Below are 17,590 nucleotides of genomic sequence, written 5' to 3' on the forward strand. Positions count from 1 at the left end.
TTGCCTTGTATGTGGCCAGTCTTATTTGACTAGCCTTTATATAAAAAGAATGCTGCTTTATGCTTAAGAGTACCTTATGTATGTAAGTTTGGTTTTGCTTTTTGCAGGTAATTATCTAATTGTCATTACCAAAAAGATAAAAGTAGGTGAATTTTTCAATCATGTGATCTGGAAAGCAACAGATTTTGATGTCCTTTCTTATAAGAAGACAATGTTGCACTTAACTGATATTCAGGTAAGAACTGGAAGCATCATTCACAAAACCCAGAAATAGCCTAAGGAGTAGGGGGGAGAGGGAGATACACTATGTTTGCACATTCAAGCCTGGTCATTTAAGCAACCCATGGAGCAAGACTTCACTCCATACTTTTAGGTGTGAAAATGGTTTTGTTTGTTTTTTTAAAAATCCCTACACAGGAGAGCAGGGAATTTCCCATTGGTTGAAAAGGTTCCTGAGGGGCCAGAGCAGTTGTACTGCAGGTAGGGCGTTTGCCTTGCACATGGCAAACATGGTTTCAATCCCTGGCATCCCATATGTTCCCCTGAGTACTGCTAGGAGTAATTCCTGAGTGCAGAGCCAGGAATAAACCCTGAGCATCACTGGGTGTGACCCACAAAGAAAAAAAAAAGAAAAGAAAGGAAAAGAAAAAGTGCCTGATCAGCAAGTGTGGCATTTTGAGAGCAGTCTCAGGGGCTCATTTGTTTGGGGTCCTTGGCACTGTGACAGCATGTATCATCTCTGGTGCCATCAGGTGTCTATGAGCACTGCAGCTGCAGCTTGTGTTACCTCAGCAGGCACCACAGCTAAAGCACGTGCAGACCTCTAGCAGCAAGTGCAGTTCCCTCGTGGGAATCATGCGGGCAGTGTGACAGCTCCGCAGAATTTGACCAAGTACAACCACCCTGTTCTGTCTCACCAGCCCTTGACATCAGTGTTGGTATTGAGAGAGCCTATAAAAATTACCATCAGAAAATTAAGATAATGCGGCTGGAAAGATAGTACAGTAGGTAGGGCACTTGTGTTGCACATGGCCCAACCCAGGCTCTATCCCTGGCATCACATGTGGTCCCCAAACCCCCTTCAGGAGTTATCCCTGAGCACAGAGCCAGGAGTAAGCCTGGAGCATTGCTGGGTATGGCCCAGAAATAGAATAAAGAAAATAAAGATACTACTTTTGTTTCTTTTTAACCTTTAAAAAGAAAAATAGGATCCACAGCTAGAAGTACCAGGGGGCTTCAGGGACACTTCTGGTAGCGCTTGGTCTGGCCAGGCCGGAATATGCTTTGGGACCACTGGGACTACACCTGGTGGTACTTGCCAAGCCATGCAGTGATGCAAACAAACTCGTTTCCTTGCATGTACCACCTGAGTTGTTTTGTGCACTTTCTATTCCCTCCCCCGCCACTCACAGGTTTATCATTTTTTTCTTTCTAATTTGATGTTACTTCCCATCCAGCCCGAATTAGTAAAGTTTCTTAAGGAGAATGGTGTTATTTATTCTGTGTTACTGGGTCCCTCATTAATCTGCTTTTTATTAGTCAAAGGAAGTTCATTACCAACCTAGCAGTGTTGTTGTGAAGATGAAGGAGAATATGTAAATTGTCTGGTACAGAGTTGATCTTTAGCTCAGGGGATAATGTATTGAAATATCTCTCTGCTCTCAAGAGTACCCAAGGAAAAAGTTCTCTCTTGCTAGTTAATACAGCTAAGCATCACCTCCCTGTCAGGAACTGTGTCCTCGGTCCTGAGGAGAGTCTGGGCCAGTGAGATTTAATGGAGCAGGACTTAATAGGTGTTTATTTTCATTTTGTGTGCTGCAGATTTCTTATCAAATATTACATCTTCTTTTTTCCCTCCCCTTTCTTTACAGTTGCAAGATAATAAAACGTTCCTAGCAATGATAAATCACGTCTTAAGTATGGATGGACTTTACTTTTCAACGACGTATGATTTGACACATACTTTGCAGCGACTGTCCAACACTAGTCCAGAATTCCAAGAAATGAGTCTATTGGAAAGGGTAAACTTAATATTCAGTTCTTTTTCTCTCCTTAAATTTTTTTTAAGGATAGTATCTTTTTTTATACATCCATAAAAATATAAGTTGACACGATCCTGGGTATGTTAGGATCATGTACGGAAATTTGGAAGTGTATCTTGTTTTGGATGTTTATCACAAAATACTGGAGTCTGTATATGTTATGCAGATGGGACCAAGAACCAATTGAGGTACTCAAAATTTAAGCTAAAGCACAGTGCTTACAGTATAACAGCTGTCATATCAGCAACATAATTATGCTTATAAGTTCCTAGATGTCCTTTTTGCAGTTTTGGCAACTAGAAAAGCAGTTATTCAAGAATTAAAAACACCCATTTAGGGTAGAGTTTTTGTTACATAGATTTTAAAAATAGGTGAGTGTAACTAAAACTGGATCTCAGAAGATCTTAAAATTTCTGCCTTTCATTAATCTGTCAATTGTTATCTGAGGTTTTTTTTTTTTTGGTAACAAACTTTAGATGTGTTTATGGGGCAGATAGAATTCAAAGGACTTCTGCCAGTTACTTTTACTAGATTGGAAATTGGCAATAATTGACGATCTGGGGGTGAGAGGTGATCCCAGGAAGTGCTCAGAAGACCACTCTGCTTCTCGGCCAACTCGGCTACACTCTTGAATGTTGGGTCCCAGGGTAGTGATGGTGCTCCCCAGGCCACACTCAGTGATACAAACTCCTCAGCAGCCTCTAGGCTGCACCCAGTGCTGTGTGGGGCTGTGTGGTTTTGGCAAGCAAACCCGGTCAGGGAGTGTGGCATGCATTCTAACTTCAGGGTGGTCTCCTCAGCACCTAATTGGATTTTTTTTAAACTAATAAAAATGAGAGTTTTACATAATTCAACCAAAGTCAGTATTTTAGTTGGTTTGCTTCTTATAAGATGATAAATTAAGTCCTAATGGTCTGGTGACAAAAGTTCCAGAAGCAGGCAGATGCAGTATTAGACTGAGCTAAAGAAACAACCTTCTCTGGTGTTGGGATTGGAATGGAAAGTTTTTGTCAGCTTATCAAGAATTGAAGTTAATATTGGGATTCACAGATAGGAAAACATAAACCAGACGCACCTTAGACGTTTAATCTTAAAGCAGACAGTTTTACGTTGGTCAGTTTTGAGTTGTAGGATATTGTGCTTTTCTTTGGTGTGGGTTTCATCATTCCTGCTGGTCTTTTCCATATCAATTACATTTCTTGTCCTTTCCCACTTCTCTTTTTCTCTCTTTCTGCCTGTCTTTGGCTTTTTGGCTCATGCCTGGTAATGCTCAAGGGTTACTCCTGGCTCTGCTCTCAGGAAGTCCTTAGTCCTGGGGTTGGCTTCGCTCCGGGGACCATATGGGATGCTGGGTCAGCTGTATGCAAGGCAATACTATCACTCTGGCCCCTCCCATTTCTCTTTAAGATTTGACACTTGCAGGTTAATTGCTTTGTAGAATCCTGGATTTGCTGTATTTTCCAGTTTTATAGTTGCCATTCCTGCTCCTAATTCAGTAGTAGGCTTTTTTTTTAACAGCTTCGCCATTTATTAAGTTAAATTCCAATTCATTTAGCTTTTAACAAATAGTCATCATGTTTTAAGCCATTTTTATTGATTAGTAAAACATTTAAATTATATTGTGGATGATAACAAGTCCAGTTGGCATAAATCAGTAGGGATCACGAGTCTGACTGTAATGTGGTTATGACATAATGCACTTCCTGTCAGCTGCATGGGGACTGGGGAGAATGTCCCTATATTTTATAGAGAATGGAAAAATTGATTCATCTGCCGAGTTGATTAAGGAGCTTCTTCTGATTCTTAGTTTGAAACTGATGATCAGAGATGAGGTCAGAGAGTTAAGTAGAGGCTGCCAGATTCCAGGCTTGCTTAGACCATGCAAAGATTTGCTTCTCTTCATCCCAGAAAGGTGGCAGAAGATTTTCAGCAGATACTTTATATCTTAATAGATCATATCTACTGGCATCATGTAGAGCTTCATTATTCGATTTGTGTTTTGGTTTGTGTTTGGGGCATACCTGGCAGTGCTGCGGGGAACTGTGTGAGATGCCAAGGATTGAACCCAGGTTGGCCACATGCATGGCAAGGATAGCACTCTACCCGCTGTACTATTGGCTCTGGCCCAAGAATCATTTTTCAGATTCTGGGTCATGACCTAGTAGCTGAATGCAGGAGTTGTGAAGAGTTTGGCAACTGTAAAAGGTTTCTCAATACGCAGTGACCAAAAAATAATTCAAAAGCAACTGTGTTACAAATCCGGGGATTTCTGGCAATGCTCACTCCTGTTGCATTTCTCAGGTAAAAAGAAGTCATGGTAAGAAATACTGATGTAGAAGAACAAATAGGAAGGGCAAGGCCAAGACCAAGACATGAGACAAGGAAAACTTTTAAATTGGACTGCATGTTGCAACGGGTGATTGCATTTGAGATGTATGAGAGAGAATCGGCTTGGGGAACCTCTGGCCCAGGAGCAGTGGTTTGAGACAGTGAGAGGACTCTCCACAGAGGGACAAATTTGAAAGCAAGAGTTCTGTTTGGAGCATGTCAAAGAAAATGCTTTTGAGTAACACATGGAAATTTAATTGTTGCAGGTTTTCTGTAGAAATTAACAAATCTCCTTTTTTGGTACTGGACATTGAACCCAGGGCCTCATACATAGAAGCCTTGTTCTCTTATCTACCATAGCTCCACATTCTGACTGATATTTTAGTAATTTTACAATATTTTTTCTAGGCAGATCAGCGGTTTGTGTGGAATGGTCATCTTCTAAGAGAACTTTCTGCTCAACCGGAGGTAATATACACTAAATGAAACCTGCCTAATTGTCACATTACTGAGTTTTAATTTATTGCATCTAAGAATGGTTGCTTAATCACCAAGAATCTGGGTAAACAGTTCTAATTTATCAGTTTATAACTTAAAAACTTTGATAAGGTTTACCTTCCCACATTGTTTTAGATTGAAGAAGTCAAGTTAATTTAAAGTAAAAATATATTGCTTTCTGTAAGTAAGAGTTAATGAGTCCCGTTGGGTGAATTAGTGAAGAAATAAGGGACCAGAGCTAAAACCCCACCCAAGTGGAGAGCCCTTTATTTGTCATATAGGAACGTCATTCCCTTCGGTCACCAGAAAAGACATACATAGACATTATCTTCCTCTGTCCTTTGTGCAAGCAAGGGGTAAACTAGGAGGCCCATAGGAAGAACCTGGGTGAATATGAATCTAGGTGAATTGATTTGCATGATTGCTTTATTGTCATTTGCCTTGTATTTTTCCTGAGCGCTAGATTCAGCTACAGTTTAGATCTCTTTCATGGTAGATCTCTTCCATGGAGGAGTGAATTTGGGTTTTCCTTTAGGCAGAGACTGAAAAGGGAAGAGGTGAACATTCAGCACCTTTATGTGGTTTTACTTAGTTTCCAAGATGTGTGATGTTTCAAACCTCAGTAATTAAAACATATGTTTTAAATTGAAAAGACATTATTATATTAGAAAAAATATAAAAGTTAAAATTAAATTTTAACTTTAAAAAATATAAAAGTTAAAATGAAAAGTTCACCGCATAGGTTATTGTCTTGTTAGACCTATATATTACCTCTCCAAGCATGTTACATTTTATCTAGTGCTTCTTTCCATTTATTTTAAAAAGTGTTGTATTTATTCTTAAATCTAACCTATGACTTCATTTCAGGTCCATCGGTTTGCACTTCCAGTGTTACATGGCTGTATCCTTATATAATATTCCTCTACTTTTTTTAGTAATCTTTATTTAAATGTTACAGGTGGTTTTGGAGAGTTTTAAATATTGCATGAAGAGAGTATCTTAGAATAGGTGTCTTTGATCACAGAACCAAACCCATTAACAGAAAATCTTAGAATACTGTTTGTAAATGTCATATTTCCATAAAAAAAATGTTTTTACTTAATTTGGGAGAGGCGGGGTTTGAGGAATGGGAGCTACTCCCAATGACACTCAGGACTTTCTCCTGGCTCTGCACTCAGGGATCACTCTTAGGTGATCCTTTGTCTTCTGCACTAACTGTGATGACAAACTCTTGGGATTTGAGTAAGAGCAGGGGAGAGGCTAATTAATAAGACAGGTTTGTTCAGCAATAAGGAGAGGAGAGGTGAACAGCAAGCATGAGAAGACTCAATAGAATTAGGAGGCAGCTGTAGTGATCTAGGAGAAAGATGATGGTGCCTAGGACTGGTATGGCAGCTGTGATGCTGGTTAAAAATGGTCAGCTTTGAGATTCTTTTTTCCTTCGTGTTCAGGCCACACCAGGCTGTGCTTACTCCTAGCTCTGCACTCAGAGATCACTGCTGGCATCACTCCTGGCTTAGGGGGCCAGGGATCAAGTGCAGGTTGGTCACATGCAAGGCAAGCATCCTCCCCACTGTACTGTATCACTTCTGCCCTGGGTCTTAGATTTTTAAGGCAAAGTTGACAGTTTTTTCTGGCCAATTGTACATGAGGCGTGAAAGAGATAAATTTAGTAAAAAGCTAAGATTTTTGGCCAGAGTATGGAGAAGGAAACCATTCACTGAGTGAGATAGGAAAAAAAGCCTGGAGGTCGGAGGGAGGTTGAAGATTATGTAGAAGTCTTTTTGGTTGTGCTGATTTTAGTTTTCTGCAGGTACTTAAATAGGGATGGAAACAGATGGGTTAAATAGGTAAGAAAACAGATGGGCTGATGGGAATAGAATTTAAGGGAGTTCCTGTTGGAGTCATACATTGAGAGTCCTTGGGGATAGAGATGGCATTTAAAGCCCTGAGCCTGGATTTGTATATAGGCACATCTTAGCTGAATGTGCTTCCAGAACCCTACAGGAAAGTATGTGTCACAATAAAAGAGGTAGTTTGAACGTTTTCGTTTTCCCAGTGGAGTTTACAGTTCATTACATACCCTAATTAAATATGACATAGAGACACAGTGTGAGCTATATGGTGTTAGAAAAATAGTGATACAATAGACTCGCTCAGTGCATGGTTGCCACAGATTTTCCAGTTTGCAAAAAATGTAGCGCTCAGTAAAATAATATATACTTTATAGAGAGATAAAAGATCTGCTGTGAGAGAGAAAACTGGAAAGAAATTTACACATATTTAAATAATTATATAAAAGTGATGGAATTTCATGTGGTTTTAATTTTTCTTTGTTTTCTCATTGCTTTCTGTGTATTTGTCTTATAATCAGAGTGAAATGATTCATAAAGCAACCAGTCTATTGCTGCTAAAATTAGTTCCCCAGGGGGCAGACATATCATCGTAGTTATTTTTGTGTCTTTACTTGTAATAGATAATTTGGGTGAATAAATGAATAAATGGGGGCTGGAATGATAGCACAGCGGGTAGGGCGTTTGCCTTGCACACGGCTGAGCTGCGTTTGATTCCCATATGGTCCCCTGAGCACGGCCAGGAGTCATTCCTGAGTGCATGATCCAGGAGTAACCCGTGTGCATTACTGGGTGAGACCCAAAAGGCAAAAAAAAAAAAAAAAAGAATAAATGCTTCCTTGGACTCTTCTCTAGTAGTATGAATTCTTAAGGAGTGTACATTGGGAGTTCAAGATGAATTATTATTAAGTTTGATGATACTAGATAATAGAAAAGGGTGACTCGTTAGAAGTGCATGCTAGTAGTGTCATTTGGTACTACCATATTGAAAACGGCATTCTCATGAGTTACCAACACTTGTGTGCATATAGAGTATGTTAATTCCAAGAGGCATTTGCAAGAATACCAACAGTAGCACTCAGAAGTAATCTAAATGTCACAAATTTCATCAGCAGCAAAATTCTATGTCTTGTGGTTGCATGTAACAAGAGGGCCATGAATTACTGCAACATGTAGTATCAGGACAAGTCTTAGAAATATACTAGGGGAATTAACAGAAACTTGAAGTTTATATTTATGGCTGGTGTCATTTTTCCTCCCAGTCTCAATACTCTTTATCAATATCTCCTGTATAGTGTCATTTTTGTAAGAATCAAATAAAATCAGCTATGTGTTAAGTCACAGTTTCATATGATAAAAGTAAAAAAGCTTAAGAATACTCTCTTTGTAAGCCTGAGAATAAATAGTACTTCTACCTTTGTCATCCATTTTCTTTTGTGGTGCTGGGGATCTGACCGAGGGCCTTCCACATGCAAGGTGAGTGCTCAGCTGTTAGGCTTCACACTCCCCTCTCTCCCCACAATTATTTCTAATTGAAAGGCAATTTGGTGGGATGGAGAAGGAACAGATAGTCAGGATTTGGGTAATAGGCTGATAAATATTTTATTCTCTTCAGCTATATGCTATTTAATAGAAGAATCAGTTATTTTAAAAACAAGATATTACATATAGAAAATGACCATAGACAAAACCTCCAAGATGAGGAAGATGGAAAAGTAAGGGTATTCAAGCAATTTCAAAAACAAAACAAAACAAAACCCCCCTTTTTTTTTCTTTATTATATCGTTCAGTCTGGTAAACATTAAGAAGCAAATATTGATAAAGATAGGAGTTAAATTCTTAATACATTTTGTCATTTCCTAATAAAATCAGAAAATAAGTACGATTTTCATAATGTTTTCATCAACACAATCCAATTCAGTTCCTTGTAACTCCCTATACAGTATTTTTGCGAATACCATTTATTCATTTCTGTTCCTTATACTCCTTAATAAAAACTTTGTTTTAATATATTTGCCAATCTTAAAAAATGATGTCAGACTTTCACATTTCCAGGTACTTATAGCTTTCCTGCATTACTAAATGGTAACGAGTTGACAATATATTGTAAACCAGTAGTTGGGTAAATACTTGTATGTTAAGAAAAGCTTTTAGAAATACACATTTTGTCATATTTAGTTCCTTTTTGGGGAGGTCTTTTAGAGAAAGGTGACAATATCAGGGAAAGGTAATATTAGATAGAAACCCAGTGGAAACCACTTAAACACAGTGTGCCTGTCATAGGCTAACTCGCTAAACTTCAAGTTATGAATGTTCATAAAGAGTCAAAAAACTTTTGTATACTTTCTATCCTTTTTCTCTTAAAGGTAGAGTCACCCTAATAATATAACACATGATACCATTTCTACATGTTATATTTTTCTTAATGTAACTAAGTTATTACTATGCACTCATGTTCTATTAATGGAAAACACTTTGATTGGATTCTCATCTCGAGACGGAGTTGTTTCAGAGCTGGTGTGCGCTACTATGTAAGAGGTAAGATTAATTTTATCAGCTTGATTCAGTACTTGGTTAGACCATTAATATTTTATATTTTGGGGCCACAAAAGCAGCCATTTGTAGTTTGTTTTCAGTCTCACGTAATAACCATGCTATAGTTTCATTTCTTCATAATTAGGTAGGTCTTCAGTGTTCTACTCCGGCTTTTACAGTTACCTTATAAATGTGAATAAGGAATATTATAGACCACTTCTTGATGATTAACAGACAACTTAAACATATTATTTATTGGTTTTCTGAAGGCACAGCTAAACTCAATATAGTTTTCAATTAATTTAAACTCATTCAGAAAGTATTTTTTAATTCTTTATTAAAAATTTTTTATTTTCTTTTTCTGCCATTAGAAAAGTTTTTTCACTCTTTTTTATTTATATTAAGTTACAATAAAATCAGGTGTGCCATTAAATAAGTCATAGAAGTTCTGGTCAAGGAAGTTTATAGTTAATTTAGTTACCAATTTATTACAGTAATATGAGAGGAAAAAAGACATTTAGTGATGATCTGGTCAGGAACATAGAACCAGTTTTAGAGTTAGCGAATACCCAACTTATAGCTAAACATTCATGGATAAAAATATTTTCTAATTACATTTTTGGTTAGGTAGTTAAAAAAATTTTGTGTAGCTTATATTTGAAAAGTTTCCAATCTCTGATTCTGTTTGCTTACACACACAGTCACTCCCAAGTAATCTGTTAACTTCTTATTTATTCTTTCAGATAAATTTTTTTGTTGTTTTGGTTTTGGGGCCACACCCAGCAATGCTCAGGGGTTATTCTTGGCTGTGCTTTCAGAAATTACTCCAGTCAGTGCTGGGGGGATACAACCTGGGTCTGCTGCATGCAAAGCAAATGCCCTACCCACTGTATTATCTCTCTGGCCCCTCTGTCAGATAACTTTTATGTTCTCACAAGCATATGTTCCCTTCTTTTAAAGAAAATATATAATCAATAGTGTATACTGTGCATGTTTTCTAGGTAGGATTTTTTATTTGTTTATCCTGGAAATCTTTTTATAATTCCCCCTCTTTCATCTCTTCTCTCTTGCTTACTCACTCATCTTAGTCATGTAAGTCTTTTACAAATAATAGCATTTATTATTCCTATTCCTAGGCTACCAAATGTAACATGCCCACACGGCAGAGTCTGGCAAACTCCCCGTGGTATACCCAATATGCCAAATACCAGTAACAATGATGGGTCTCATTCTCCTAACCCTGAAAAAGCCTTGAATATGGCACTTTAAAAAAAAAAAAAATCTCAGGGCTAGGACGAAGAAGACGTTACTGGCACCTGCTCGAGGCAATCGACGAACAACAGGGTGGTCGTGATCGTGATCGTGATTATTCCTATGTGAATTTTGAAAGAAACAAGCATCACCCATTACTCTTTGACAAGGAATCTTGAAAGTAAAGACAAGACTTTCTCATCCGGGCTGGATCCCTGGCACCCCTTATAGTTCCTGCGAGGAGTGATTCCTGAGCGCAGAGCCAGGAGTAACCCCTGAGCAGCACCAGGTGTGCACCCCCCCCCACCTCCTGCCGCCAAATCCCGTAACCCTCAAAGAAGAAAAGACATTCACTGCTGGTCCTACTCAATAATTTTGTTCTTCTAGTAACATATTAGTAGTAAGCCCGATAGCTCATACATGAACACACATCAAAATGTTATATTTGAGAAATATGTCAAAAAGTACATAAGAAATATCTGGAATTATGCACATAATTATAGATCCATTGATATCTTTGTGATGATTTGTTAGGGAGTAGCTTGAAAGTTTTCTTTGATTAGCAAGTTAATTTTTTTAAGTAAATCTTATAAAAAGACTGTTTTTTAACTAAATCTTGTAAAAAGGGTGTGTGTGTGTGTGTGTGTGTGTTTTACCATGCCTGGCAGTGCTCAGGAGCTGATCCTGGCCCTGTGTTCAGGGTCTCCTGTCGGTCCTCAGGAGAATGTATGTGCTGCCTGCAGGGCAAGCTCCTAATTGCTCTGCTATCACTTCATAGCCCTGTCCCTTTTATTTATTTTAAGGGATTAAACTGTATTAGGGCTCTGTTAATACTTGAGTGTTTTTCAAACTAAGGCTCAGGGGTGTATTTCTAGAATTACAGAAATTCTAGAATAACATTTTTTGCTTTCATTTTGATAATGAAATTCAACCATCTGTTATATACTTTCATTTTTATTACTGAGTATTATTAGCCTAGTGACTCATTTTGTTCTTTTAATACATTAGCAGTAATCCTGGTAGCTCACACATGAACACACATCAAAATGTTACATTTGAGAAACGTGTCAGATAAAATGATTGATTTGCAATCAATAGTTAATGCTTTTCCCCCCCATTTTTGGAAACACCCGGTGATACTCAGAATTACTCCTGGCTCTGTAATCAGGAATTACTCCTGTCATGCTGGGAGGTTATATGGGGTGCTGGGGATTGAATCTGCAAGACAGAACACCCTCCCTGCTGTCCTATGACTCTGGCCCCTAGTTAATGCTTTTTAACATTTAAAATTTTCTTTTTCAAACTGGGATCCAATCTGTGGATATACTCAGACCCTTGAGAATTTTTTTCTTTAAAGTGTATCTCTGGGAGACAGAGGCTTAACTTGATGGGCTCAGCCTGTGATTTGAGTGTAGGAGACCCAGTTCCATCCCCGGTACCACATGATCTCCCAGCACAGAACAGGGAGTAGCCCCTGAGTACCACTTGAGTGTGGCATGCTAATCACATACATACAAAACCCACATATGTACATATACAGTGGAAACATTCAGAAATATTTAACGAAATTATATATGATTACTATAGCAATAAATACAGAATAAGGATGCATTATAGCAACCAATTTCATCTGATTATTAAGGAGTTCTTAATTTGTCTTTAACACTTCATTGAGTGAACTTCTGTTGGCTTGCTGATTATGTGGCAAATTAATTTGTATAGCTACTTTTCTCCCAATTTGAACTGATTTAGTTCTCTTGAAGTAAAAATTATTAGTGAGTTTCTAATATGTGAATTTCTTTTTCCAATTTAGGAATTGATTCTGAAGGCCATGCAGCTAATTTTGTAGAAACAGAACAAATTGTGCACTACAATGGCAGCAAGTCTTCATTTGTCCAGGCAAGTTAATGTCTACTCGACCTCAGCTAGATCTGCTTAGTTTATAATTTTCTGCTTAGGTAATAATTTTCTGTGTCATCCAGTGTTGAAGTTTCCCTCTCATTCCTTCCTTTAAAAGTATATTTTTTTTAAAAAAAAAAAAGTATTTTTTGGGGCCGGAGCAGTAATATAGCAGGTCCATTTTGCTTTGCATTCAACTGATGCTGGCTTGATCCCCAGCACCATATATAGTCCACCAAGAACAGAACCAGGACTAAGTCCTGAGCATAGCCAGATGTGACCCACAAACCAAAAATAGGTAAATGTATGTCTTTGTCCACAATGTGCAAATGTTTCACCAAAAATTAGGATAGTCATTAATCTGGCACTTGAAATGCAGACATTTTCTGCCCTTGAATTAATCTGTAAAGGAGACGACAGGGTATAAGGTTGAAGAATATGGGAATGGATCTACTTGTCTGCCTAATTATTTTTTTGGTGGGGAGAGGGGCATGCCTGGCAGAGCTCAAGTTTTACTCCTGGCTCTGCAGTTATCATTCCTGGCAGGACTCAGACCATACGGGCTGCTGTGGATAGAACCTGGGTTGGACATATGCAGGACAAGTACCCTACTTGCTGTTCTCTCTCTCTCTAGTCTCTTAATCCTCTCTCTCTCTCTCTCTCTCTCTCTAGTTTTTTTGGGGGGGTGGTGGGGAATCATACCCAGCGATGCTCAGGGGTTACTCCTGGCTCTGCAATCAAGAATTACTCCTGGCAGTGCTTGGGGGACCATATTGGATGCTGGGGATTGAACCCGGGTCAGCCGCCTGTAAGGCAAACACCCTACCCACTGTACTATCGCTCTGGCCCTCTCACTAATTTTCATTGAATCTTGTTTAAAAGATATGAAAGGAGAGAAAGAGAAGTACACATCTCCAGAGTAGAAATAAGCAAGCAAAGAAACAGACAAGCGAGATACACCGACTGTCAAGGAAGAATGCAGGCTTAGAGAGCAAGCCCTTATTCCTTCTTTTAAATTCTCTTCTCTCTCCTCTTTCCCTTCCCTGTTAATGCTGTGATTACGGGGGTGGACGGGTCTGCACACATGCTTATCTGTGGTGCTCACCAGGTGTCACATGTCGGGTGGCAGTGCTTGCATGACAGGCCACTGGGACCCCCCGGCAGATTAGAGATCTGCCCTAATGCCATTGCTGTGCTTTATGCACGTGCTCTCCAGGACCCTCGCTCTTAGCTGAGATGCACACATTACAGCTGTTTGGTACAGTGCCTCACCAGACGCTACTGCGGTACTCACATCCATACTCACCGGGGCCTGCACCATCTGACTGTGGTGCTCACATCTTCTTAGTTTCAGTGCTGTGCGATTGGGTGGGGACTTTGCATCTCTTCTTGTGGTGCTCCCATTTACCTAACTACAGGACAGCCAGGAATCGCTTGTGATCCCTGGAGTTGCAGATGGCAGAGCTCCTAGGCTGCAACATGGGCCTGCCAGGATTGTGCTCAGTACCCACAGGACACCAAGGGTTTGAGCTTGTGAGCCTGTGCTTGCAAAGCAGGCAGGCAAGCACAGTTTTTTCTTTTTGTGTTTTTGTTTGTTTGGGAACTTAATCCTGGCACGCTCAGGGATCACTCCTGGCGGGGTTCAGGGGACCATAAGGGATGCCGGGGATCTGTTGGACTACTCCCACGCAGAGCAGCGCCCTGCCTGTTTTACTGATGCTTCGATCCCCAGCAGTCACTCTTCAGTTCCAGAACACTTCCTCCAGACCCTGCCCAACACCTGAGAGTTACTTAGGGCAATGATGATAGGAAGAGCAGCTGACTTACCATTAATTTTACCTCCTTTGCACCTCATTTTGATACTTCAGCTTGTTTTTGTTGTCTCCCTATGAAATTGTGGAACACTTTATGCTCCAAAGCATTAGGTTAAACTGCCTTCTAAGATAAAATCATCAGTGTATTCGAGATTGAATAAAGCAGTTTTCTAGTTTTATCACAATGTCAGATTATAAACAGATGATTCTTGGTAATTTTTATTTGTAGATACATTGATTTATATTAGAATTTAGGGGTGACAAAAACTACTGCACAAGTGCTGTGTATAAAAAATTGGAGAAAAAGTTCTTTCCAAATATATTTCCACAAAATATGAACATGTGGGCTTTTTTTCTATTGGATAGAATATAGTTTTCCTTTTCCTTTACAGATATTGATGGATGTGTATATATAATTTTTCACATTCCTTTCTCTTTTAGACCAGAGGATCAATACCAGTTTTCTGGTCTCAAAGACCAAACCTCAAGTACAAACCAAGGCCACAAATCAACAAAGTAGCAAATCATGTATGTATCTTTCGTGCTTAATGTCATTGTAATTGTAGGTAGAGTTTATGTTTATCCCCTGTAAATCAAGAGTTCAGCACTTTTTGGTCCCTTCTCAGTTTGAGCATACTGTATACCTCTAAATCAAAAGACTCTGTTCAATGGTATGTTAGGGATATGGAAAAAGAAACCGAGTGGTATGGCGAACTTAGCTGTTAGAGTTCTAACCTTTATGATACTTAATTAGTATGTTCTACTGGGAATTATTCTTAGAATAGAAATGATGCTATTTAATGCTTGATATTTAAGTTATTTGGAAGACATGATTTTTATCCTCAGCTCATTCTTTTGAATATAGAGATAAATTATATAAAGGGGGATACTTTTACTTTTACTATCCTGAAGTAAATAACTCTTTTCTTTCTCGCTAGATGGATGGTTTCCAAAGGCATTTCGATTCGCAAGTAATTATTTATGGAAAACAAGTTATAATCAATCTGGTATGTGTCTTGTATATTTCATGGGAAACACAATAAAAACAAAAATATTTTTAACATAATATAAAATGACTACTCTTAACAACATTAAGCTTTTCATTCTATGAGCATGAATTTCTTTCCACTTACTTATGAGTGTTTATCCATTTGTGTATGGCTTGTAAAATTCCCTTTGGCAGTGTTTCATAATTTTTCGTGTGAATGTTTTTCACTTCTTAATTAAATTTATTCCTGGATATTTTATCATTTTGGTGCTCTGATAAACAGAATTTTTTTTGTATTGTTCATTTTTAGTGTATTAGAAAATATAACTGATTTTGTATAATGTGGCCTTAATTCAGTTATGTTTCACAGCTTGTCATGGAATCTTTATAGTGTTCTATTTAGAAGAGCATGTCATTTGCACACAGAGATAATTTTATTACTTTATACTTTGGATGCCTTTCTTTTTTTTTTTGCCTAATTACCATACTTGAACTTCCTTTTCTATGTTGAAATGAAATGACAAAAACTGAAATCTTGTTTGCAGCTTTAGGGAAATATCTTTATATTTTAGTTAAAGTATATCAACTCTGGCGTTTTTTTGTATATACTCTTTTTTGTAATAAGGAAGTTTCCTTCTATTCCTCTATTTTTCTTATCAAGAAAGGATGCTGAGGGGGCTAGAGCGATAGCACAGTGGGTAGGGCGTTTGCTTTGCACGCGGCCGACCCGGGTTCGATTCCCAGCATCCCATATGGTCCACCGAGCAAAGCCAGGAGTAACCCCTATGCATCGCCGGGTGTGACCCAAAAAAGGAAAAAAATAAAAAAAGGATGCAGAATTTTATCAATTGTTTTATTTCTACATCATCAAGATATTCCTGTGCTGTTTCCTACATTCTAACAGTGTTCTATATTACATTAATTTTTTTAAATTTTATTGAATCACCGTGAGACAGAAGCTTTGTTACATTAATTTTTATATGATTAATCACTATTCAGGGAATAACTTCCCCTGAATTTGGTTTGGCATAATTTTTTATTTATATATTTACCATATTTCTATAAAGAGATCAGTATCTCATATAATGCCCTATTTCTGTGGTTGTATCTTTTTTTTTGTCTTTTGCCTCTCAGTCAGTGAGCTGGGGTGCTGCTCGGGCTGCAGTGCTGGAACTTCCCGCGCCTCTGGGTCATGCCCAGAGCTGCCTGGGAAGAATTAATTCTCCCCCACCTCATACTTTCCTCTTTCACTTTTACTTTTATTGATGTATTGTGATTCAGGGTGTTAATAATATTTGTGTTTTGCACTAAACGTTACTGCGCTAAGTGCGAGTACCCCTTCACTGCCATCCCTATGTCTCTTTTTGGATCCCACCTTGATTAATGTAGCATGCAGTAGAGCTTAAGGTCAGGGAGCAGGAACAGGAGAGATCCTATGATGGATAAGACGCTTTGCCTTGCGTTGCAGACAAACAACCCTGATCAGCATGTGATCCCCTGAGTGCAGAGCCAGGAAGCCCTGAGTCCACCTGGATGTGGCCCAAAACTGAAACAAAAACAAACAGAAAGGAATAGCATTGAGCTGAAAAGATAGGTTAATGTGCTTGCCTTTTGTGTGGACAAGCCGTTTCAAATCCTGGAGAACTTTCTAAATTCCTCTAAATTCCTGTGCCTCCTTTTGAGTGTCCTCATTTTCTAAAGAGCATCTTAAACTCTACTGTAAAGCGACAGTAATCAGCTTTTGGGGAGATGAAGAAGGGGCACAGGTGTGGGAAGGGACGGCGGTGAAGGGGTATTGGCACTTGGTGCAGTTAAGGGTAAAACACAAATATTACTAATACTTCGAATCACAATACATCAATAAAAGTAAAGGTGAAAAAGGAAACATTTTGTAAATCTTTCGTTGTTTTCCAGAGCGCCTACAAAGTTGGTTCACACAACTTCTGGGCTTTAAAAACAAAAGTATTTTAAGGAGGAACAGCAACAACTTGATGCTTCCTAGTTGTCTCTATTGATGCTACTCTCCCCTCTTAAAAATAAATGGAAAGGAAATCTATGGTGTTCCAAATTTTTTTTGGCAGGTAAACCAGAAGGGCTCAGAGAAACCTCTTGAACAGGCATTTGCATCAATGGTGTCTTCACTGGCAAGTGGAATGATCAGGTACCTCACTAGATACCTGTTGCAGGCCTTTTCAGAGTAGGTGTGCAGTTACATGTAACTACATAGGAATATACAGATCACTCTGGATAAACTTAAGCTGTATGTGTGTGTGGGGGGGTGGAGTTGGGGAGCTCTGCATGTGATGCTGGGGATTGAACCCAGGGCTCATATGTATGAAGCATTACACTCAACATTTTTTCTTAATTGTTTGTTTATTTATT

At 38.6% G+C, this 17,590-nt stretch overlaps 1 protein-coding gene across 2 annotated transcripts in view; it reads left to right on the plus strand.

Annotated features, from left to right (window-relative positions):
• The window catches only part of SACM1L (SAC1 like phosphatidylinositide phosphatase), a 52,626-nt gene that overhangs the window by 17,795 nt on the left and 17,241 nt on the right, over positions 1–17,590 (plus strand). Inside the window, exons 4-12 of one of the 2 annotated variants that reach the window (XM_056129453.1) lie at positions 108–235; positions 1,872–2,021; positions 4,779–4,838; positions 5,736–5,769; positions 9,158–9,259; positions 12,321–12,406; positions 14,662–14,748; positions 15,159–15,227; positions 17,290–17,369. In XM_056129453.1, coding sequence (XP_055985428.1) covers positions 108–235; positions 1,872–2,021; positions 4,779–4,838; positions 5,736–5,769; positions 9,158–9,259; positions 12,321–12,406; positions 14,662–14,748; positions 15,159–15,227; positions 17,290–17,369 — 796 coding nt within the window. The remainder of the gene's footprint in view (positions 1–107; positions 236–1,871; positions 2,022–4,778; positions 4,839–5,735; positions 5,770–9,157; positions 9,260–12,320; positions 12,407–14,661; positions 14,749–15,158; positions 15,228–17,289; positions 17,370–17,590) is intronic. The other variant, XM_056129454.1, reaches the window with a different exon arrangement.

Source organism: Sorex fumeus, unplaced genomic scaffold, assembly GCF_029834395.1.
Source record: "Sorex fumeus unplaced genomic scaffold, SorFum_2.1 ptg000072l, whole genome shotgun sequence".
In the NCBI taxonomy this organism is placed as follows: Eukaryota; Metazoa; Chordata; class Mammalia; order Eulipotyphla; family Soricidae; genus Sorex; species Sorex fumeus.